This window comes from Haliotis asinina, chromosome 5 (genome assembly GCF_037392515.1).
Source record: "Haliotis asinina isolate JCU_RB_2024 chromosome 5, JCU_Hal_asi_v2, whole genome shotgun sequence".
Classification (NCBI taxonomy): domain Eukaryota; kingdom Metazoa; phylum Mollusca; class Gastropoda; order Lepetellida; family Haliotidae; genus Haliotis; species Haliotis asinina.
This window is the reverse complement of record NC_090284.1, coordinates 52,395,766-52,420,084: the sequence shown is the minus strand read 5'-3', so window position 1 is coordinate 52,420,084 and position 24,319 is coordinate 52,395,766. Positions and strand designations below refer to the sequence as shown.

Here is a 24,319-nt window from a genome sequence, read left to right as displayed (position 1 = left end):
AAGCATCTTTCAGCTCCTGTAGCTGAAACTGGATCTTAAGAAGTACACCATGTACATTGCAATAATCCCCTTCCCCCAAATAAACAGAAAGTCCTAATTAATGAATACATTTCATTTTACATTGGGCATAGTTCAGCTAGCTAAAGGTCATTGTTTAGCTAGCTGAACTACATTGGGCACTGTACTGGATATAAGTAAAATGTTAAGAGACAGTTGCTATGCTGATAATGGCTGCATCCATAGCACCCTGACCTAACACTTTATATCGCCCTATACATTATACATTTCACTTTCTTGCGACAATTTCCGCGTCGGTTTGTGGCCACTTTCACTTTTAGTTTTAGGTGTTGCCATTTTGATAAGGCTGTTTACAAGCATTTCGGTCTACAATTTAAGGCACTCATATCTTTTCCCGTGCTAACCATCCACTTGAATTGTCAATCCAGCGTAAATTAATAAAAAGGTTTCTTTGAACTGAAAGGTTCGAATGCTACAATACTGAGCCTTTAGTCAGCACTGTGACATCAGTCACGCGTTTGTACACATTAAAACAACGTAGTTAACAATGGTACGCCAGAGACCTTATACCGGTATATGGTCTCTGGGTACGTATAGACTGTTATGGGTTAACCAGAAATATATCAACCATATTTACAAATTAAACTGTCAAGCAAACTCACCTTGTGATTTTCATGATTGTGAGAGGTTGACCGTACTGCAACCGGTTGCTGGAAACTTTATTACCTCATGTATGGACCAATCTATACAAATATAAAGGGACACGAATAATGAAATCCTCACCTTTCTCTTATGTTTTTGACTGATAGATGACTTATTTGTAAAGAATGCATTTATATTACCCTCTAATCTATTTCATACAACAAATTGAACGAAACCGTCTGTACAGGTTTATCACATTCATATTCGTGCAAACCGTCCACCCTATTATCACAATCGATCCTTCCTGAAGACTCAATATCGAAAGTAGAGTTCCAGGAATAGCCTATGTGACCACAGACACGAAATTCTCGGAACACGGTAAACGTTGAGCCATCTGCAGTTTACTAGACACTGATGGAGTACTGTAGACAGTCACTAATTTTGTTCAACTGAGCACGGAGGAATCAATTATCGTTGTCAGTTTGAAGCTTATGATAAGCTCAAAGAAGTTTGCCAAAAGCAGGGACAATCTATTATCTATATATAGTCTCCCTGTCAAAAGGTAGGTTTGCAAAATATGATAAAACTGTAATATTCTATTTAGGAGATGAACATGCAGCTGTGCTTGAGAGGTATATAACGAAATTATGATAGCTCTAGATCCAGTTAAATGTGATTTAAGCGGTTATGAAGATGTAAAAAAATATAGGGTGTTGGAAAATCAGAGGTATATACCGTGATATTACTCTGCATGACTTTCTTTGTTTGACCAAATTGTGGTAGTAAATATACTGTTTTACTGCAAATAACATATGGCTCTTTAGGGATTATGATTTTTAACTTCCAGAAACAATTTATAATGGTTCTCATTTATTTGCAAGCCAACCATGCAGTCTAAGTGCATGAGTAATTTCATTCACATATGACATTTATAAATGTGTATAAATGTTTCAGGTATGATATCGCAAAATTAACCATGGCAGGAATCTACATATCTGAGTTTGAGTAGGAAGGTTTGTGTTGGAAGGATTTCATGAATGATTTGGAACTGGAGCCTCTTATAAACTATACTTTTGTACAGCTATTTTCTGTATCAACGCACTCACCGATTGTTCATTTTTATGCTGGTGAAAAACATCTTCAAGTCTGTTATAAGCAGAGACCGTATACCAATATATAGTCTCTGTCATAACTAAGTATTCCTGTGATGTTGTAAAGTCTCATAAGTTGATCTTGCTCATTCTTATCACCATACATTTAATGATGCAATATGCTGTAAAAGCATAGGACATGTGGGATAAATGTGTTTGTCCTTGTAAGCAACATGTCACAATGTTACAATTATGCCATAAGTACCATATTATGAATCTCAACTTCCTTAGGACCATACAACTCTTGCAGCCATTTAAATTGCATCAAATTAATCTGGTTTTTCGCATTCGTACAAGGTACCCATTCTCAGCTGGATGGGCTGGGACACACAGTCACAGTACCTTGTCCAAGTTTACTGCACGTTTCTATACCTGCAACTAGGTGTTTGCAGGTATTCATGTGGCCACCATACCATCTGGTTATTTACCAATGGATTCATGTGTTCGTTTAAGTGCACAGGGTTGTGTACTGAGTGTACAGTAGGTGTTGTGACAACACTGAAAGAGTGTGCACACAAAGTTGACTCCAAGGGTTTTACACCTGGTTACACTTACAGGTGGGCTAGATCTCAGCACCTCAAGCTTCCTGGATCACCATCCTGACGCCTTAGACAACTTGCCCACCATGATGCACTTAGAATATGCAAAATACAAATTATTACTCATTATATGAAAGAGAACTATGCATCATATCATTTTTATGCATGTCTTAAATACTGAAATATTTAAAGGATCTTTTCAAACAATATCTCTTTTCCAATATCCTGTGTTCTTGCATTAATGTATTGTTTCGTACACATGGAGGTCTTCCTAGTGCAAGGGAGATAACTCCTAAAGGGGATGCAGTGCCTTATGGTTTAGTGATTCAAATGATTGTGATGGACCTCAGAAACATCATTGCTTTATATTTCCCAAACTTCCGTGTCATAAACATTTTGTCATGTTTTAACAGACACACATTTTAATTCAAAGACTTGAAATGTCTCATGTCAGGAATATAATGCTGAATTTCAACAGACAAATTGGAACTTGAATGTAAAACTGTGACCTCTCAATTCATAGATGCATTTCATGGAATATTCAGAATTGTTCATCATCAAATTCTTGTCTCAGAATGTGAATGCAACAGCAATCTTTTTCAGTCAGAAAGTGGACACAATATTGAGGAAGTGATTATGTTTACAATTCAGTGGGGTTTTTTTTTCCATTTTCAGCATTGACAATGAAGTGCTTTGGGTGTAAGGAAAACAAACTGTCCAATGAATTTCCACAGTTTGACATAACCAAGAATTGCAAACATCCAAGATTTCATTGCATGAGGGTAAGATTGCCATTTCAAAATATTCTGTGGTAAAAAGTATGGTTTTGTAGGAATCGAAAGAAAATCAGTGGTCACCTTGACATGTAAGGTCAGAGATGTCATGTAAGGACTGAATGCTGCTGCAGATATTCCATATAACCAGTGTTCACAGTAGGACAAAAAGCTTTGTGTTCCCAAAATTCATCGGCCATGCAGTGGCAAGGTTTCAAGGGGAGCCCATAAATTCTGAAATTTCCTTCCATTTTAGAGCAATTTATTACCATTCATACATCAAATTGGTTGAAAGAATCTTTATTTTGTTTTGTTGTTTACTTGAGGGAAATATGAGGGAATTTTTCGGTTCCCAGTTGTTTCACAAACCTTCAGTTTACATGTCCACAAGTCATGATCATTATTTTGAATAAGGATCAACTTAACTTTCACCTATTCAGTGATTTTTTAGTCTCATGAAGAATTTGGGGAGGTGTGACTCGAAAATCTCCAAATGGCAAATAATTATATAAGGTATGAATTATTGACATGTATGGTCATACATGGTTCAGAGTTTTGCTCATCTGACAAGGCCGCTATTTATGAACTTGTGGAATATTCTAAGTTTCAGTTACATCACCATGCCAAAAAGGACTCTCTTACATTTCAGTATCATGAGAATTAAGGAAGTAATTTAAAAAATGTAACTGCCCAGGACACAATTTTTTGTTGGCAAAACACGCAAGTAGAAAATATTGTGCATGAACGGTTGATTTGTTTGACTGAAACATGCATGTTTTTGTTTTAACGCGAACACTGATAACATGCCCAACACTTAATAATGGTAATAACTGAAATGGTATTAAGTTAACAGAAACAGTGATGTGTGGAGCTGTTCTGTACGAGAACAACAGAATAGCTTTGTCATTATTTAAAAGAACAGTTTGTGTTTTATGGGGAGAACCCATTTTTTTAATCCATATGTGGAATAACTTATGATGCTTTGCTGACCGACTGCCTTGAAGGTCACCAAAAACTTAAACATAATTAAACAGTTTAACTTTAACAGTTATCAATTGGTCATAATATATAAAATGCCTTGGTGATTGTGAAAAACACATAAACAAAATTATAAGCGTATAATTGCAGATCAAAAGTGCAATATTTTGTACTTGGGTTAACCTCCCTCAAAACAAAGCAGTCGCGATACCAAACCCAATCAGGGCCGGTGGATGTGCACTCATGTGTAACGACACCTTGTCATTGGCCACTGGTTCATTTGCCGATGCTCTTTGTTTATGGCTTATAAGCCCGATAGGTGTTAATTTCAAATTACAAATGGTCAGTTATTGAAGTTCTACATTGCATGTCATTAGCAGGCAGGCAGGCAGACATATCTATAGGTGTCAATAAACCTGAGATTGAATTTTCTCTGTGACAGAGTCTGCTTGTCAAAATCAACATGCTTTTTCATGTAACGCGTTGATTATTTACTTGTTTATGTACACAACCAAGATTAGACTACTGCCCACGACCTCATACTCCTTGCATGCGTATTGTTTCAAGCTCCGCGAAACTACTCACTGCGCGTTCATAATGAGCGCAGCACAACATTGCTGTATTGGGGAAAATTAGCGAATTGTTTGAACTGCGATTTCGTGGGCTTTTTTTCCATCACGTTTTTTTTCCAACTTTATAGGTTGAATTGGCATTTTTGTTGATTTGTTTCGGTAAATGCATACCAAAAGGTATCAGAATCTACAAAGTTGTGTTTTGCGTTACATGTGACCTCTGTTATCCCTTACAGTATCTGCTAGAAATATTCAGGAATTTAAGTAATTTATCAGCTCTCGAAAGACCAGGAATGAACTTCACATCAAAATATGGAAAAATCTGAAGTTTGTCTCTGTGTTATTTTTCCAGTGTGTGATTCGAGAAGTGAAAGAGGAGAAGCGCTGTCCTTATGCAGAATGTGGAACGCCAGTGACATCTGAAAACAGAAATATTGCTATCATGCAGCGCACCTTAGATGAGATGTTCCGTGAGTACACTACAGAGTTCACTCCCTTGGTTATTCCCGAAGGTGGCAGTCAGGGAGTGGTGCGTGTGGCTGTACTGAATGGGGACTCAATGACAGTGAACTACAGGCCCTCCATGACAGTACTGGAGCTGAAGCAGGCCATACAAAACAAGCTGAAACATGACGTTCAGAAACAGAAGCTACTATACAATGATAAAGAGATAAAGGTATGGTGTAATGATTGGACACACTGGCTTCATCTTTAGCTGAACACATATACTAACCGATTTTGTGAAGTTAAGCTAATATGACTGTAAGTACAGGAAGTAATTGAACAGGAAAGTAAATGTGTGTTGTATAAATGTCTTATCTTTGGAACAGAAGTGATTATTTGATTTATAGGTTACTGTCAGTAGGGCTTGGACAGGTCCAAATTTTCAATCCAGGGACCCCCACCCCCTATTATCTTACCCTACCCAGATACCAGCTATGATAATTCATGACATCAAATCTGTAAGTAACATCAATATTTTCTTCAGCTCAGAGGCTGACCCGTGTATTATATTTAAAACATGAATGAATAACATATTATATTGTTTAACATATCAGCCAGATAATCATCAGGTCTGGGTACTGATATGGGTATCAGGTCCAACTCCAACTGGGTTATCGGTCCCAGCCCTAACAGCCAAGTATATTATGGAACAGTATACAAATCTTTAACTTACCTTACCATAGAACTATGCATATTACCTCAAGCTTTGCTTAAACAAGATCAGACAGTTGTTGATTCGCCATTCCCATGAATGGCTACCTGTATCGACAAATGTATAGGCACAAAAGTGTTGTGATCTGAACCACTCAAGCTCAGACCTTTCAAAAATCAATTTTGTTTCAAGTGTCCTTGTGATCAGATGTTTGTTTGGTTCGCTGTTGTATAAATTTTCTACCTACTACTTTGTGTTTAGGTTGTTATTACACGGTAGGTATGTTTGTTTCGTTTATGTTGCGTGAGTGAAGAACAGAATTAGACTTCACTTGCCTTGCTACCTTGTGTGTACTTGTTTTTCGATGTGGGATGTTTTCCCATGTCTCACTTGCTTTTGTGTGGTCTCCCCATGGTGTACATAGATATGGTTAGTTTCTACAGAATCTTTTCCATGTCTTTCACCATTTTTTATCCATATGGTGGTTGTATTTCATACTTGTTCTCTCATAGCATGTCTCTTGTTGTGAGGGCAGTCATTTTTATTGTTGTCTCTGCCCCGCTCTTGGGCATGCCTATTTTTTCTTATAGGGGTGTTTGTCACATTCCTTGTGTTGGGGTGTTTTGCTAGGCAAGTTTAATGGTTTTCTCGCTTGTTTGTATGTTGCAGTTAGCTGTTTATGACTCTACAGTACTGCACTATTTGTAAGGTCTTAAGATTAGCGAAGGACCCCCACCCTCGGTGTCCAGACAGTGCCTCTGTTTGCTGCACACTTCACCAACGTTGTCAGCATTGCAAGCTCCTGTAACCTACTGAGTTCAAGGCTTACCTTAGAGCTAGGAGGAATCGTTTCACTCAACATCGCAGCAAGATGTCGTCACTGGCTTCCTTGCTAGTCTCTCCCGGACACTCCGGATCGTCAGCCACCAGTGCCAATGCACGAATCAACACAAGATTCTACTTGTGATCAGCGTTCACCAGAGACTCAACGCCCTGACTCTCAACTTGGATTTGTCCAACCCCGACGCCTTGAATGACCCAGAGGTCCAGAAGTTACTCAGGTCTTTGTTGCAGCCTGCTGCAGGGGTGTGTCTTCGCGGTTCAACGCCGATGCCGACACTGATGCCGTTGATGGCTCAGTCTACAGTCCTGATGCCGGTGCTGCCTCCTTTTGCCTGATTCGGTGCCTGTGTCTACACTTGTGTTTCCAATGCAGACACCGACTCCAGCACCACTTCCGATGCCGGTGCCGAGGCCAACTCCGACACAGACACTGATGATTTGGATCATCTACGTCACAGTCTTCTGGATACTGCATCCCTCGTATATCATCATTACGTCTCATCACAGGAGGCGGACTTACAGAGGCAACTGATTGAAGAGCAGGCTCACCGGGTTGAAGCGGAACGGCCCCATCGTGCCAGGACATCGCCCTCTGGCTACCCTCATTGTCGGAGATCCCACTCTTGTCGTCACTGGTCAAAATCTAGATCTCTGTCCTTGGCAGATAGAGATAGGCGTTACTATAGGTCCAGGTCATGGTCGCTTTGATGCTCACTCCGTCCATGCCATTCTAGATCTCCAGCTGGGAAGTCTTTGCAGTCAGCACCTCGGCCCAACGGCCAGTGTCATCCTCATCATCACACCGTCTTGAACCACTGTCTGTTTCCTGGGATCTTGCAGTGGAACACTTCTTCTCCCCGGACTACAATGAAGAGCTGTTGGAGGATATGGATGATGGTGGAACTTATCTCCCTCCTTCGGCCATTTATGAATGGATAGTGAACAGGCTGCTGGATTGTCCATCACCACCCATCAGAGTCATCAGGCCCGAAGGCTATTTGGCTAACAGAGTTACTACTTCCGCCGCACCCAATGATTGCTGATGCCATCGTGTTGTTAGACGCCGACTTTGCTAAGTTGTCTCACAACCTGACTATTAGAGCGCCTAAATCATGTTAGCCATTGATACTGAATTGAAACAGATGCTCAAGTCTGTTTCAGTGTTGGCCTCGGCTACCTCGGCAGTGGCTTTCAACCTGACAGAAGATAATCCCTCCCAGATCGATCACTTCGTGACTTTGTTCCAGTGGCAAGGCAAGGTACTGCACCACTTGCTAGCTGACTTGCGTGCGGCTTTGACGATGACTACCACGTTTCGACGTTCTTGCTACCTGGATCAATGTGTGTGGCAGGAGGAGTTCAAGAGGCAACTGTTACGTACTCCTTTTGCTGCAAAGTTTTTATTAGACGACAGAATTCGGAAGTTTGCCGCGAGCATGTGGAGTTGACAAACACGGAGGTTTCCCTATCTACCTTTGAAGCCTTTGGTTCTGCCTTTTGCGGTAGACTGTTGTCTTGTGAACAAGGGAAGCACTGCTACATTTGGTCAGCTTGATACCGACAGTCGCCCAGATACCGACACCCAAACAAGACCCCAAGATCGTCTTCGGGAGGGCCTTACAGGCAAACTGTAGTGCAACTGGGGTACGCAGCATAGAGAAAATGACCAGTCTTCTTACATGCAAGCGAAGCAAGCAGAGATTGGCAACGTACTCTCCTCGCTTCGGTTCGAAAAATATTTTTATGTCAAAATACAACATCGCCACCATCAAACGTATAAACCCATTTCTTCACCAGGTTGTGCTCTCACATTTCCAACCTCATGTTGAACAATTACTCATGTGACATATCTATTATTCAATATTTTAAGCGCAACTCGTGTTATACCAGACCGTTCTTTGCCTCCATTCCCCCTTCCAGCTTCTGGGTCAACGGAGTGAAGGAACAGGAAGGTATTATTCCATATGGAATACTTGCAGTTACCTCCCCTGCATCATTCACCTATTACGCCAGAAGTGTTTTTATGTAGAATAAATTTATGAAAATTCTAACAATAGTGATGACAGATTAGACAAATAAACTCCAGCAAGTCCACGATAAAATTAGACAGTATGGTATTTCTTTTTAAATTCTGCTTATTCTTGCTCTGCTTATTTTTGTGGCGCTTAAAATGTTGAATAAAACATACTTCATGTGAGTAATTACTAAAATGGGGTAAGAAATGTGAGAGCACAGTCACGTGAGGAAATAGGAGTGTACCGTTGATGGTCGCGATACTTAATTTTGACATGAAAAATATTTTTTAAATAGAAGCAAGGAAAGTACGTTGCCAACCTTTGCTCGCTTCGCTCACATATAAGAAGACTTGTCATATTCTCTCTATGCTGTGCAACCCCATTTGCACTACAGTTTGCCTGTGCTCTACTCAAGACGGGGAAGGGCAAACGCTCCTACTCCTCCCGCTTAAGATGGGAACGTTCACAACTGGGTCCTCCCAGCGCCAGTTGTGCTTGTTTACCCGACGCCTGTAGGTGGGAGACGAAGGATCTTTTGACCCAACTGACAATCCTGGAAGACCCCTACGTCACAAACATCCTAAGAACTGGCTACAGATTACCGATTGTTGTTCCTCTGCCGCTAACATCTGCCCCTCAGTCAGTAGTGTGTTCTCAGGAGCACCAGGTCCTACTTCAAGCCAACATTCAGTCGCTATTGGACAAGCAAGCAATAGAGACAGTGCAAGATTCCAATCACTCCCAGCTGCCCAGGGTTCTACTCACCCATCTTCCTTGTCCTCAACAAGGATTCGGACAAACTACGAATGATTAACAACATGGCAGTCTTCAGTCGTTTATACCTTTCAGACCCACCTCACTTCCATATGATTACCCAAGATCTACCCTATACCTCCATGTGCCAATATTCCGCCGTCACCAGAAGTTCCTTCGGTTCATGTTCAACAGGGTTCATTACCAGTGGAAGGTCCTCTCATTTGGAATTTCTATGGCCCAGTGGCTCTTTACATGGATCACTTCTCCAGTTGCCTGTTTCCAGCACCTGAGAGGGATAGACTTTGATCCGTACATAGACGATTGCCTCCTGAACATCTTCGAGCCTCAGTTGTTTCTCAGACAGTTGGACTTTACCACAACATATCCATACAGATTTCTACAGCAATTGGGGTGGATAATCAACCTCAAAAAAGTCACATTTACTGCTTTCACAAGAACTAACGTTTATCAGAGGTCTGTTCGTAACACATTCCCGTCTTAGCAAGGTTCCCCCCAGATCGTTGGAGGAAGATCCTCAAGTTCATAAACTTAGGTCTCTCTCTCACAGATTAATGTTACCTCAGCATCTGCACCCTTACCTCCATTGGTGGACTGTCCCGTCGAACATCTCTTTGACAGAATACATCCAACATCACGAACTATGCATAAGATACGTCACTCCAGGGATAGGGCACTCATCTAAATGGTCAGACCACTTCAGGGCTGTGGTCTGACACAGAACAAGGTTGGCACATCAACAATCTGGAGATGCAAGCGGTTATTCTGGCAGTACAGCATTGGATACCTCAGTTGAAGAACCCTAAGCTCATCATAGTGTCGGATAGTTCGAAGGTTGTCTGGATTTTACAGAATCAGGGAACTACCAGGTCAAAGAAGCTGTTAGACCAGATGTTTTTACTCGCAAATCTTCGGCAACAATATCATCGCAAGGGCTCGTCACATTCGGGGCTGCAGGAACGTGATGGCCGAAGCTCTGTCCAGACACGCAAGACCATCCCCAACAGAATGGATGCTCCACCCATAGGCGTTCCAACTTTTGTGTCAGAATCATGGCTGTCCCTTGATAGATCTGTTTGCCACAAGCTTCAATCATCAGCTTCCAGTGTACGTGTCTCCAATTCCAGATCCAGCAGCTTTGGCAGTCGACACCATGTCCCTGTCATGGGAAGGACTGGACACGTACGCATTTTCACCTCCAGTTCTACTTCCGGCCATCATCAGCAAAATCACGTAGATGGGGAAGATTCATGTGCTTTTGGTTGTGCCCTGGTGGCCAACCAGATCGTTGTTTCAGGAGCTATGCCATCTCGCCAACGGACACGTTCTTCAGTTACCATAGTGGCCCAATCTACTGTGCCATCCTCACAGTCGTCAGCTACATCTAGATCCAATGACGTTTCATCTGCACTGTTGGATCATCTGCAAAGGGCTTTGAGAGCTAAGGGACATTCTACACGGGTAGCTAAAGTCATTTCACAAGCTCACCGTATTTCTGCTAGATCCCTGTATGACGATAAATGGACGTCATTTGAGAAGTTCTGCGCCCAGATGTCTCAAGATCCTTTATCTTCATCTTCCTCCGTTCCTCTAGACATCTCAATTTAAGTACCATCAAGAACTTATTTTTCAGCACTGAACTCAGTTCTAGCTGTTAAATGAGATAGGCAAGTATCCAAAGTTCAGGAACTTACAGCTATGCTGAAGGCTTTCAAGCTGGAAGGATCAGAAGATCAGATTTCGTCCTCCAGCGTGGGATCTTAACATCGTCCCCCATAATCTTCAAGGCCCTCCCTACGAACCTTTGGAGGCGGCTTCATTTGAAGATTTATCTAGAAGGATGGTTTTTCTCTTGGCTTTGGCTACCGATGCCAGGGTTAGCGAAATCCATGCCTTGGACGTCACATTTGTCAGTTCCCAAGGGTACTTCAGCATGCAAGGGTGAGGTGAACAGGAATACCATTGCCTTGTGGTTGTGATCTACGATTCTGGACGCCTATGATGCTCAAGGTTTACCTCATCCTACGTCTCACAACCCCCATGAGATTAGAGCACTGGCTTCCACGATGGCTCTCCATAGGAACTGCACCGTCCCAGGTATCATGGAGGGTTGTTTTTGAAGATCTTCCACGGTTTTCGCCAGCCACTACCTACGAGACTTGGCAATGGAAGATGTGGAGGGACTACAATCCTTTGGTGCTCTAGTGGTTGCCCCCACCAACAACTCACCCGGCCTGCTGCCCATTAGGTAACTACTTATACTTACCATTTGGTCTCATGGTTCTCTTTCATATTGTGCTATGATCGGCTCCGTTAAGGACCTTAAGTTACTATCTGTTTTCTTGTTACAGGGTTTGTTTCTGCGCTTGACTGCAGTAGTTTCTCAGGACTGCATAACATGTGCTTGATTCAGTTGGTTTGGTCCTCTGGAGCCCAACACCGCCAACCTACTGTCGAAGCCATATGCATAGTCCTTTGGTACGGTATGTTAAAACTTTCTTGAAATCTAAATATTTCAGATACTTAAATACTTACCTTACCATAGGACTTTGATTTCCCTCCCAACGCTGGATGTTCCTCCTCTCTCTGGGCTCTTCGGACCAGTCTTCAGTAAAAGTGATTTTTTAAAGAACTGTGGTTCAGGAGATCACGCCACTTCCGTGCCTATACATTCATCAATACATGAGGTAGCCATTCATTGGAATGGTGACTCAACGACTGTCAAATCTCATTTAAGCGAAGCTTGAAGTAATATGCATAGTCCTGTGGTAAGGTAAGTATTTAAATATCTAAAATATTTAGATTTTAACAATATTATTCTTTATGCAGTGTACAGTCTAAATGCTTTGGGTCATGACCCATGCAGATCTGGGTGAAGATTGGTCTTCAGTAACCATTGCTTGGTATAAGAGATGACTAACACGATCGAATGGTCAGACTTGCTGACTTGGTTGACACATGCCATCATATCCCAGTTACATAGATAATGTCAATATCTTGATTGTCTAGTCCAGTTGTTGTACAGACCTACTCCAGATTATTCTCAGATGGCAACCTTGTAGCTGGAAGACTGCTGACTGTGGCGTTGAACAGCATACAAGAACAGAAGCTTTAGGTCAGGATCAAGATGTGTTTGCCCTGACTCATAAAACCTGTGTATTTGGTGCACAAATTGCCTCAAATATGCAGTGAATACAAAAGCTTGCATCATTGTTGACGCAATGGTACTGGGCCCTAAGATAATCTAAGCTTGATAATCGTCTTTACGTAAAATCCATTCTTAAGTTGTCTCCCCAAAACATGCCCATGACTTCCTCTCATGACACCAAGGAGTCATGATCACTCCTAAATTTTCATGTCTAGGGTGAACACTGGTCAAGAGAGCTGCTTGTCTGTTGTAGGTGTATGGAGATGGTCAGAAGCCGATGAAACTGAGTGACTACAACATTCAACCTAGCTCTACTGTCTACTTAGTTGTCCTGATGTTTGCCATTCCAGAAGGGTTTGATCATGTAGTTTTTGATCTCTACTGGGGATTTCCAGTGTCGGGGGTAGATTATCTTGATGCTTCCTGTCTCCTCTATAATGGAACACAGTTTCTTCATCTTTGTGACTACCGTCATCTTAGTTGTGTCACTGGTGCTGTGAAACATTCAGGAGACATATTGGACAGAATAAAGAATCAAGGACACCATGTTATTAATGTGTATCTTAAGAAAATCCCGAGTAATGTCACCCACTTATTTTTTACTTTGAGTGCATGGAATTCACCAAACATATCCAAATACCCAAACCCTAGCCTGAAGTTCTACGAAGCTGACAAACCACATACAGATTTGTGTAAGACATCCTTCACTCATGCCAACCATAGTGAGGCTGTCATCATGTGCTCAGTGTCAAGGTCAGGGGGTCAATGGGCAATCTATGAGTCCGGGAAACTCTCAACTGGAAATGCGCGGCATTATGATCCCATCAAAGGTAGTATTCAAACTTTGATTTCACAAGGATACTGAAATTGATCAGAGTGTTTTGTGAGTTAGGGTTTGCGAAGCATTGGCTTGAAACAATGACATTCACCCGCACAGTAACAATGTTTTGAGCTTTAGATCTAGTACTTCTCACTGTTTATCACTGTTTTTATCAATATTCCACCAACACTATGACAAGCAATACCTACCTTCCTAAATATACAGAACTAGGATTTGTAATTCAAGTTCTGGTTGGAGTGATTGAGGTTAGTGTTGCACCACACTCAGCAATATTCCAGTTTTTTGGTGGTCTGTGAATAATCGAGTTTTGATCAGACAATCCAGTGATCAACAGTATGCACATCAACCTACACAACTGGGCACCATGGCAGCAACCCTGACCACCTGATCCTGTTAGTCAGAGGGCTTAAGTAAAATAATCCCCAGTTGGACATTTAATACTTAGGTGTTCAGGACAGATTACCCCAGTGATTAGTTTGGACTCATTCCAACCCAACATTGAACCCATGCTTTAACCACTAGGCCACCCTTATCAATAAACGCCTGTCAAATCTACTCCTACATTCTAAGAAGAGTGCTTTCTCAGACTGACACTGTGAATGAGTATATTGTTTTGCCACTTTGAGCAATATTCCAGCAATAGCTTGGTCAGGGACACCAAAAATAAGCTTCACACATTGGGAGTCAAACCCCAGGTCTTCAGTGTGTAAATACAGTGTTTAAGAATAGCATTGACTTCAGAATTGTTCTGACATTAGTGGTAGTGATATAATTTTCATCATTGACATGCATGTTATTAAAGCCACATACTTTTCCTCCAGATTGATAGATTGTGGCCTTTCATTTAGATTTCATTCATTTATGTGGATCTTTCTTTTGAAATGTAATTATTATTGTTCTGTTCATATATACTTTAGTTGGTATATACTTCGTATATAATACTTCGTCAAAGTGGATTTGTAAGTACTGACTGATTGTTTGTGTATTATGATGTGGATCTGTGAGTACCAGTTTTAGTATCTCTGCTGTGATTACACTGGAATATGTATTTGGATGGAAATGGACCAAGTTGTGCATACGGTCTTCCCATTTCTATCGTATCCTATAATCAGTAATTTTATTTATTTCAAATTAGTGGAAACTTTTCAGAGATGATATCATAAATTATATAAATTATTAAAGTAAAGATAGAAGAAAATTTAATAGTTGTGCTTCTTTTGGCAAGATAGCCACAATAGTCATTGTTTTCTAAGGGAAATTAAATATATCATGTTGCTCTGTTGTGTTGTCTTCGGTCAGGGTCAAGGTCAAAGTGAAGATCTAGTGGTTTGTCATTCTCTGTAATGGGGTATGTTGCTTTACTCAAGAGGAGAGTATGTGAGTTATGTCATGCGATAATGTTATTATGCATCATTTGTCAAGTGTACTGTGGATAAACCAATTTGTGATAGAAATAACAAGAACACTTTATTTTTTGTAAATCAGCTTACTCTTTTCAACTTACTAATTACCATCTTAGTGTTCATCAACTCGTCTTTTGTATAAACTCATTCTGCATATTGTTTTAATCACTATCACCATGCCCATCAACCCACCCTGCTCAAATCACTAATAACATGCAGATGTATATATATACTCTTCACAGAAACTTAAGCAACATGTATTTTCAGTGTAATCTATATCAACCTTGATAGCGATTTTTGCCAACATGTTACTGAAAGGTAAATATTCAAAGAATACATAACCTTTTGTGACTGCCAAATTGATTTCTCTGATAACATTACCTGACCACAACCACTCTCAGAAACAACATGCAAAATGTGGGGCATGAACAGCTCCAGTCTTCACACATGCACCCTGATCACTGTCAACCTACTTGTTATCATTCCTGTGGCACAACAACTGGTTCCCGACTATCATTTCAATTAATTTTGTTAATTGTGTGTACATATGATTCACCTTTCGATTGCATCATTCCATGATTTGCAGTTTCAGCAAATGAAAATGTAATGTGACTACAAAATTGTGTTGCTTAAAAGTTTGTGAGGAATATACAGTGTACGCGCTATGCAGCTATGTATATATTTTCAACTGGTTATGTCACTTGCTTGAAGCACTCACTGCAATAAAGAAGTTGACTATCCTAAGAATTTGATTTGTCTTCACTTTTACAACTTCAAAAATGCCTCTCAAGGAAACATTTTATTATTTTGGTCTGTTTTATTAGCAATGAATCTCAAGTTCCAAGCAGTGGAATTATTATAACACAACTCATAAAAGGATTTTGGGAAGCTGTAAAAGCTGGGTAAAATGGACTTTTTGACTAAAAGTACTATTTTCAGATTCTTTTTAAGTATCAGCTCATTACATATTTACTAGTTAATCAGGCAGCAAATGCTGACTGTGTTAGGAAAAGAGATGCCCTACTTCATTTGACCCATGTGAGGTGTCATTGAGGTGGTTGACTTCTAAGAGAAAGTTGAAGAAAGTGAGAAAGTGAAATCCCAAATATCACATATGTTGCATGTGACCACTTTCTAAATGGCATCATGCAATCATAGCTTTCGGCCATGGGAGCCATGCCAGTTGTCTGACTACCAGTTGTCCGACTTTCATTTTTGTGGAAGTCGTGGCTGAGAGGGCTAGGCGGCTGACTTTGTGTGGTGGCGATTAGGTGCCTGACTCAGAGGGTGTGGGTTCGAATCCCGGATGGGACTCATCCCAAAAAGTAATAGAATTTGTACTTTACTGAGAAAGTGAAATCCCAAATATGACCTATGTTGCTCAGCTGATTTCGATAGTCCTTGCTGCTGGAGACTTTCCCTGATAGCTTGACAGCCACTAACCTGAGTTTTTGATGTGGTGGTGTTTTATCTGAGGCCTGTTGACAAGTGTTAACAGTCAGTGAGATCTTGGCAGCAGCCTTATACAGTCTATCAACAATGAGAGTAGCTTGCTGAACCAAGGTTGGGTTGTCCAAAGAGGTGCGATCATTAGCACATCTGCTTTCTCCAGCTGTATCTTCCTCAGTACTTGTCCGATGACACTGATAATATAATTGTATGTATCTCCCCCAAACAGAAAAAGTGTCAGTAGCTTCAGCGTCAGGGTCTGGTTGCTAGGCAACATAACGGTCAATTTGCTTATTCAAGCGTGAGGCAAACAGGGTCCCTACATGGGCATCCAAAGTATACACAAAGAAAAAAGTTAAGCACCCCCTGTTATTTACATGAATTCCCACCTCTGAAAAATCGAAATAGTTCAACAAAGTACAGTTATGAGAAGAGAAGGATTCGAACGATGCATTGTAAACAGTGATGTGTGACAGCCGTGTCTGCATCGCCTGTGAAGTGCACGTGCATCCTGCTACCCTCGAGGATCACAAACAGCACTATGGACCAAGTGAATTTGTGGGTATTTAAGGTGGTGCCAACTGGGTATTTGAGCATAATCATTGAACATGGCACAGAGACGATTGTCGTTGGAGATCAGAAATCAGATTATTGGCATGCATTCGGCACTAATGTCCTTTAAGGCGATAGGACGAAATCTGGGCTACCATTACACTGTTGTTAGCCGCTTAGTCCGGAAGCATGCACAGATCGGAAGTGCAGTAGACCGTCCAAGGTCGGGAAGACCTCCTGTCACAACACCAAGAGAAGACAGGCAACTTGTCCGGTGAGAACCCTTCAGTACAAGTCCTCAGCTGAAAGGAATGCGGTTACCAAATTGACCAATCAGCACCAGAACAGTTCGAAACCGTCTCAAAGCAGCAGGGTTAAAGGCCAGAACAGTCGTTAAGCGTCCCTTGTTAAGAGACCACCATAAACGTGACCGTTTGGCATGATGTTTGACCAGACATAACTGGAATCTGAGGACCTGGAGGAAAATTCATTGGTCAGATGAAAGTCGATTTTTACTTCATGTTACTGATGGACGTACACGTGCTTGGAGACATATGAACACTGCCTATACCCCCAGGAACATTTAGCTGATTGTAGCCAATGGTGGTGGCTCTTTCATGGTGTAGGGATGCCTGTCCCATGATTGTAAGGTGGATTTGGTCACCATCAGAAGCAACTTAACTGGAGCTTAGTACATCCGTGACGTTCTGCAGCCAGTTTGTTGTTCCACATTTCAACAACCATCCACTTGCTACTCGTCCTCAGATCATGGACGACAACACCAGACCTTGCCGTATTAGCTTTCTTGAGGACCAATGCAGTGACAACTCTACCCTGGCCAGCACTAAGCCCAGATCTGAACCCTATGGAGCATGTGTGGGACATTATAGGGCGACGAATCCAGGCACGGAACCTCCAAGTACAGAATTTACTCCACTTGGAAGCTGCTCTGCACGACGAGTGGAGGTTATTGACCCGAGAACAGATCAGACGCCTGACTGGCGGCATGAGACGTAGGGTGGAGAATGTCATTCGGGTAAGTGGCGGCTCCACCTGGTACTGATCATTCATTCCGTAAGATATACCCTAGTGTCTTCTGGGAACATTTTTAAGTGACAATAACAATGTTGACGTCTTTTCTGTGACCCGTATCCCCATACTTTGGAGAGCTTTGTTTCATGGTAAAAACAGTACTTGGAATAACATGATGTAATCTTTATTAAATAACAATCACAGCTAGCCATTGTTGTGTTTTCGTCTCACCAGATGATTGTTCTTGCAAATGACATCAGCATTTTGGGAGATTTCATGGCCATTGTGGATAGTAAGTGCTTTTCTCATTCGACAATGTGAAAATATCATGGGGTGGTTAACTTTTTTCTTTGTGTATAGTTATTCTATCAAACACCCTTTCATCTAATTTCCATTCTTTGTCGTCCAACATATTTCTAGTACACCAATCTGCCTAAGTGTTGCTTACCCCTGGTAAGTGAGCAGCTAAGGTATGAGTATTTTTAGATATACACCATTCCCACATTTGTCTGGTAATGTTATTACACTCCAGTTTTGTACCTCCCATGTGGCTGATATATGCTACTGCAGTAGTGTTGTCAAGCAGGAGTGTGTGAAAGAGTGCCACAGAGATTTAAGGACCAGCCAGGCAGCAAGGAGTTCCAAGTAGTTTATGTGTTATTCACTTTCTAGTTGGGACCATACACCCGCCAGTGCTAAATGTGCCAAACACCCCACCCACCCAGATTGTGACATGTCTGACTGCACAATGTACTTTGGTGTGTCAACTTCTAACGTTTGAGGGACACAACCAACATGATCCATCCACCATTTCAAGTCATGTACACATGTCTTATCCAGGGACACTGGTCCATCATAATTCCCTTGTGCAGACTGTGAACCCTTGTTTTTCACAATCTCCAAATGCTTAAATTGAATATGAGCATACTGAACACCTGGAGAGCGGGCAACCAACTGCCCTATCACACATGCTAGATCTCTAACAGTTAGAGATTCAGCTTGTAACAATTCTAAACACAGACTTTTGATTTTTTTTAGCTTTTGCCTGTGTTATATTGGCTGCCATTGCTACACTGTCTGTGACAAAACTAAATATGTTATGGTCTGGGATGGAGTAAGCACTGACTTTTCAGGATGTATAGTGAACCCTAATTGGTCTAATGTACCCACAGTGCACTCCTCCACATTTTCCCTACATTCATCCTCATCAGGAGAAATTAACAGGGAGTCATCAATGTAAGAAGTATTGGCAAATCCTTGTTTTCTCAGAGTATAAAACACTGGTTTTAGCATTTTTGTGAAGAGTCTCATCGTCCCAACAAAATCATAGGTATTATCTGATTCCTTAATAGACACATAGCAGTAGGCATCCTTCAGATCTACTGAGGCAAAGTAGCAATCTTTCTCAATCAAATACAACACAGATTTGAAGGTATCCATTTTGAAATGTGAAGAATCTACCTCCTCATTAAGTTTTTTCAGATTTAATATAATGCGAAGGGAGTCATCCTATTCAATCCTACAAAAAATGTTTGAAATAAACTCTCCCTCCTCATGATTGCATTTTGAAAAACAAAACTCTTAATTTTAAAACAATTAGAGACTGATGAAGAGACTCACACGAACTGATGACTTGGCGCATGTGGACATCTCACGTGATCATGATAGTACGGAATAGGGAGGTGGAATTAGGAACTCGTTTAATGATAACACCAACTATATACCCATATAATATCATCAGTCATTTTGATATCAAGAGAACAGTAACAAACGAGGTCGGCAACGCTTTAACGATAACTTCTTTGAGTGTCATATTTATATGTTGTGGCTCTTGTCAAGCAGGACTGAATCAAGTAGAATATCAGTTATATATACAGATTATAATAACAGCAAGAAGATACAGTAACAATGTGATGACATGGGGTTTCACCTAGAAGCCAGTGGCATGTACTGGGGAGGAGACGCATAACATGTTTTGCAAGCAGTAAGTGTTGACTGATGAGTCCATCGTATCCAGAAGGTATAAAATAACCTTGCATCTTGGCTTTCTGTTACTTATAATCTGTATAACCCTGTTTTCTGCCCGATTCATACATTGGCTTGAGAACGACACAAGTATCTGTATTGATACATCACATCACTTGAACGAAAAAGTTGTTCATCAATGAAGTTCGTCCTTTCATGACTTTAAATATATCAAAACATGTATACATATACACTGTATCATGAAATAAGCAATGCGATCAGTAATGATTTGTCAAGCAATATATGTATTCCCCCATAACTCCTAGTTTACGCATTCATTCGTGCACTTCTTCAATGACAAGATTATATTGTACTGACATGGTGCAACGTTAGGCTGCAGTCAACAGCATCTCCAAAGATACCAAGTAAACTGTGTTGGCCAGTTACTCCTTCCTGTACCAGTTGGGATCGAGGGGTCCCGATGTATGGAACACAGGTGATGGCAATATCAGATAAATTTGTGAAAATGGTGCAGTGTGAGATGACACAAACTCACCACCTCTCATCCATTGTGGTTTTCTTCTGTGGCGACCTGAATGTCGAACATTTGTATCCTGTGTATCAGATTCCTCAATTGACTCTTGACCAATACTTACTGTGGAAATATCTTCATGTAAATCACTGGAGACACCTGTTGAGCCCTTAAACCCCGACAGGTCTTAAGTCCCGATTGAACATGAATAATCATTAGTGGGTGGAGTTTATGTGACCAGGTCATACGTCTTTCTTACGCACAACTTCTCAGTTGAACACGTAAGAGCATTCAGTTTACTTTTGCTCAGTCGTGTAAAGTTGATAAGCGTGCAATGAGAGTGTATTTTACCCTAACTACCATTTCAATACTATGGAAAATAAAGACATGTCCCAATGTTTGTTAAGAAATCGATCGTAATTATGTAAGGTACCATTGATAATTCACCGCTGGGGCGGGGTGATGATGTTTTTTATGACACCAAAGTAAGTCTACCAAGTGACCCCCAGGGTTGGCATGGACAAAATCAATGAAAGCACTCCTTGTATATGTTTACCACTGTACATTCATTACACTGTATCAGTTATGTATTGTTGTATGAAAGAGTTTGACATGGAAATGGAGTGTTGTTGTTGTCAAGTCATAATTACAGTTTATTTTAATCAGTGATTCCAGTAAATTCATAAAACCAAAGAATATATAAAATATATACATTTTCTTCAGCACTGAGCCTGTTTTGTTTCCACTAAGCAGTATGGGTGAGCATGTACCTGAAGAAAATTTAAGAGCATGAATTCTACTCCTTTAGCATGGGTGGTTAGAAAGTGTTTGCTCATCATGAGACCCAAGTCCAGTGTTCCCCATCATCATATTACTGGAATATTGCTAAAAGTGAAGTAAAACCATACACACTCTTTCAGCAGAGTGGTGGGTTGTTTGCAGACTTTCCCAATGTTGGAACCAAAGTTGGTGTTTGGTGATCAATGCTTGGGTTGTGTGTCATGTTCTTTAATAATAAACTTGAAATATAGGTGTGCTTATACATCATGAGAAGCACTTTTTTAAGGACACCTTTAGTACAGTTTACAAAAGGTACCACATGCACATGTGACTCTTAAGACATCAGAAGTTTACATGTTTGGGACAGCTTTTGAAAATATAAATTAAGTGTAAAATGAGAGGTAGTTGTTTATGATGTCTCATATCATACCAGTCACATCACAATCAAGGATATCAACTGTAAATATTTGCATTGCGGTAAGAGTAAAGTCAATATCTGTGGCATCCTATCAATGCAGCTGAACACTGAAAATCATGTTCTTGGTGAACATGTCACGGTGGACATTTTCTGTCCAAATCATGGTGTTTCTTGTCTGTGTATTCAGAAATGTTGTAGAGCATCAGCTGACCAGCTAAAACATAACCATTGTCACATTTTCCCATAAAATGACAGAAGAAATAGTTTTTGTTTAAGGTGTTTTATTACAAAACAAAACTGTGCAGCCTGCCTTCCCAAGTAGTTGACTTGAAGAATACCATGTTACAATTCTATGATACTGAACATTATACCCTTTGTATTTGCAAGAGCTCAGCTACCACTATAAAAAAACCCAGGGCTATAAAATAATCTGGTATTTTGTTATGAACTCATGATAGGAAGCTATCTGTCACAAAAAGGCCAACAGAAACAAAATATGGAAAGATCTGGAGCAAATATTACTCACAAAGCTGAATATTTTAAGAAGGGATGATTTTCTTTTTTCTAAAACTTACAGCATACTTATTAGATAGTAAGACATAGCATCACATGTCATATATATCAGACATATATCATTAATTTCACTTTTCACAACTTTATATTTTCTGGTAAAGGGAAGCGGTTTAACATGCTTTCCTAGTAGACATGCATACAACACATGGTTGCAGTTATGTGCAGCCTTAATTAAGAAGAAACTATCACAAAAGTTAGTTTTGATAAGAGTCAAGTTCATGAAATATGGTATACCTTTACTATTCCAATGTTTACCACATGCAGCATACACTAAAAATAAACCATCAGGCTCTCTCAAATCATAAATGTAGTCCATCAAAGTAACCATCATCACTGGCACTGTCATGTACAGTGATGTGGACGCCTGTTCCTAGATATTCATCAGCATTGAATTCTGTTCATTAGCTTTCTCATTAACTTCTACATTGCTGTTTTTTTTCACATCCATCAGAATAAATGCAATTGATTCTTATACCCCAACACCCCAACATACATCTGCGGCTGCTCTGAAGTACAAAAAGATATGTATTATTTTTATGATGTATAAAAACAATATGCACAGCAATCAGAGCTCACTTATGTATGTGACAATGGTAAAATATGGCAACAGAGCCAGTTACCTGATAGCACTTCCTAATGCTCATCCTACAGAACATAGCTCTTTTAATTATTTTAAAATATCATAAAAATATATGCATGTAGAAACAGGACGCTTTTGGAAATATTGCACTACAAAACAAATGACCATTTATGAGTAAAAAAGAACAGAAAAGGGGAGTTTTCTTGACAGGGCAGAAAATACATCATGGCAAGTTATTGGCATGCATGACATGTCCTGCTGGAACACCAGTTGACTTGAACTACCTTGTTGACTTGAACATTAGCCACCCAGTTACAGTTAAGTTATTAGAAAACATGTGAATAAGCATATTCTAATCCTGCTGTTTTCATGACTGATTGTCAATACGAGGAGAAAACTGACAGAGGATGTCTGTACAAGGTGTGGTTACATTAGGTACTGATGTGGTAGCCACTGGTGGTTCATACAACTGCAGCAATCAGTACCTAAGAACTGTGACAGTGATACTGCTTGTCATGGTGACATAAATAATCTCTAAACATTGGAATTACTTGTAGTTTCTGGGATACCCAGAATATGGTAACATTCAGAAGTTCCTTAATGACGCTGTACCTTTCTATTTAATTGACTCTACATTATACATGAATCATTAGTCCCATGCACTTGGAATAAAGCATGCAAACCCTACAGTTTATGGAGTTTCAATATTTCCTTTGTACAGATGATGGTAAATTGCATTTCAAACTTGTGGTCAATTTCTGAATGTACTGGGTCAAAAGTTCTTACTTTCCGAGGTTTTTAACTATTTCTTTTTGTCATACACCCTTGACAAGAAATGGAATATTGCCCTTAACACCTACAGTTTATGGAATTTTGAAGATGTTCTCTAAGCTCATTACAGTAAACAGCATTTCATACTTGTTAACAAATTGTGACTCTACCTAGTCAATAGTTCAAATTTTGAGAGATTATTAACAATTTTATTTGTCAAATGACCTTGACAATATATTGAATTAATGCCTATAAAATTTACAGTTTATGGAATTTGGACATGTTCTCTGGGCTGATGATACCAAATTGCATTTCAAACTTGTGGTTAACTTCTCAATGTACTTGCTCAAGACTTCTATTTTTTACAGATTTTTAACTTTTTTATTCATCATATGACTGTCACCAAGAATGGAATAATGCCTTTAAAATCTCCAGTTTAGGGAATTTCGACCTGTTCTCTGGTCTGATGATACCAAATTGCATTTCAGACTTGTGATTAACTTCTCAATGTACTTGCTCGATACTTCTATTTTTGTACAGATTTTAAACTTTTTTATTTGTCACATGACTGGCACCAAGAATGGAATGACACCTTTAAAATCTACAGTTTAGGGAATTTGGACATGTTCTCTGGGCTGATGATACGAAATTGCATTTCAGACTTGTGATTAACTTCTCAATGTACTTGCTCAAGACTTCTATATTTTACAGATTTTTAACTTTTTTATTCGTCACATGACTGTCACCAAAAATGGAATAAAGGTTTTTAACTACAAGCAATTTATGTCCCACAGTGTTCCTGCTGAATAATAAG

General features: G+C 40.1%; 2 protein-coding genes across 3 annotated transcripts in view; one reads left to right on the top strand and one right to left on the bottom strand.

Moving 5' to 3' along the window:
- The window catches only part of LOC137284765 (uncharacterized), a 48,914-nt gene extending 47,965 nt beyond the window's left edge, over window positions 1–949 (bottom strand). Inside the window, exons 1-2 of the mRNA XM_067816734.1 lie at window positions 861–949; window positions 681–761 (exon numbers count right to left, since the gene is read on the bottom strand). The gene's annotated coding sequence lies outside the window, so the exon portion shown is untranslated. The remainder of the gene's footprint in view (window positions 1–680; window positions 762–860) is intronic.
- Window positions 950–967: 18 nt separating this feature from the next.
- LOC137284764 (uncharacterized) lies at window positions 968–15,602 on the top strand. 2 transcript variants are annotated; one of them, XM_067816731.1, is made up of 4 exons: window positions 968–1,222; window positions 3,026–3,132; window positions 5,026–5,349; window positions 12,863–15,602. In XM_067816731.1, the coding sequence occupies exons 2-4, from the start codon at window positions 3,034–3,036 to the stop codon at window positions 13,472–13,474; spliced, it is 1,035 nt and encodes a 344-aa protein (XP_067672832.1). In that variant the 5' UTR covers window positions 968–1,222; window positions 3,026–3,033; the 3' UTR covers window positions 13,475–15,602. The 2 variants fall into 2 exon arrangements, with proteins under 2 accessions (XP_067672832.1, XP_067672834.1); XM_067816733.1 differs by having other exon boundaries at window positions 995–1,038; window positions 12,863–15,597.
- The last annotated feature ends 8,717 nt before the right edge of the window (window positions 15,603–24,319 follow it).

What these genes read in the sequence shown, in the direction of transcription:
- LOC137284764 (XM_067816731.1), top strand. Translation starts at nt 3,034, where the DNA reads ATGAAGTGCTTTGGGTGTAAGGAAAACAAACTGTCCAATGAATTTCCA. An exon ending in CAAGATTTCATTGCATGAGG is followed by an intron (nt 3,133 to 5,025) that starts GTAAGATTGCCA and finishes TTATTTTTCCAG; the next exon opens with TGTGTGATTCGAGAAGTGAA. An exon ending in ACAATGATAAAGAGATAAAG is followed by an intron (nt 5,350 to 12,862) that starts GTATGGTGTAAT and finishes TGTCTGTTGTAG; the next exon opens with GTGTATGGAGATGGTCAGAA.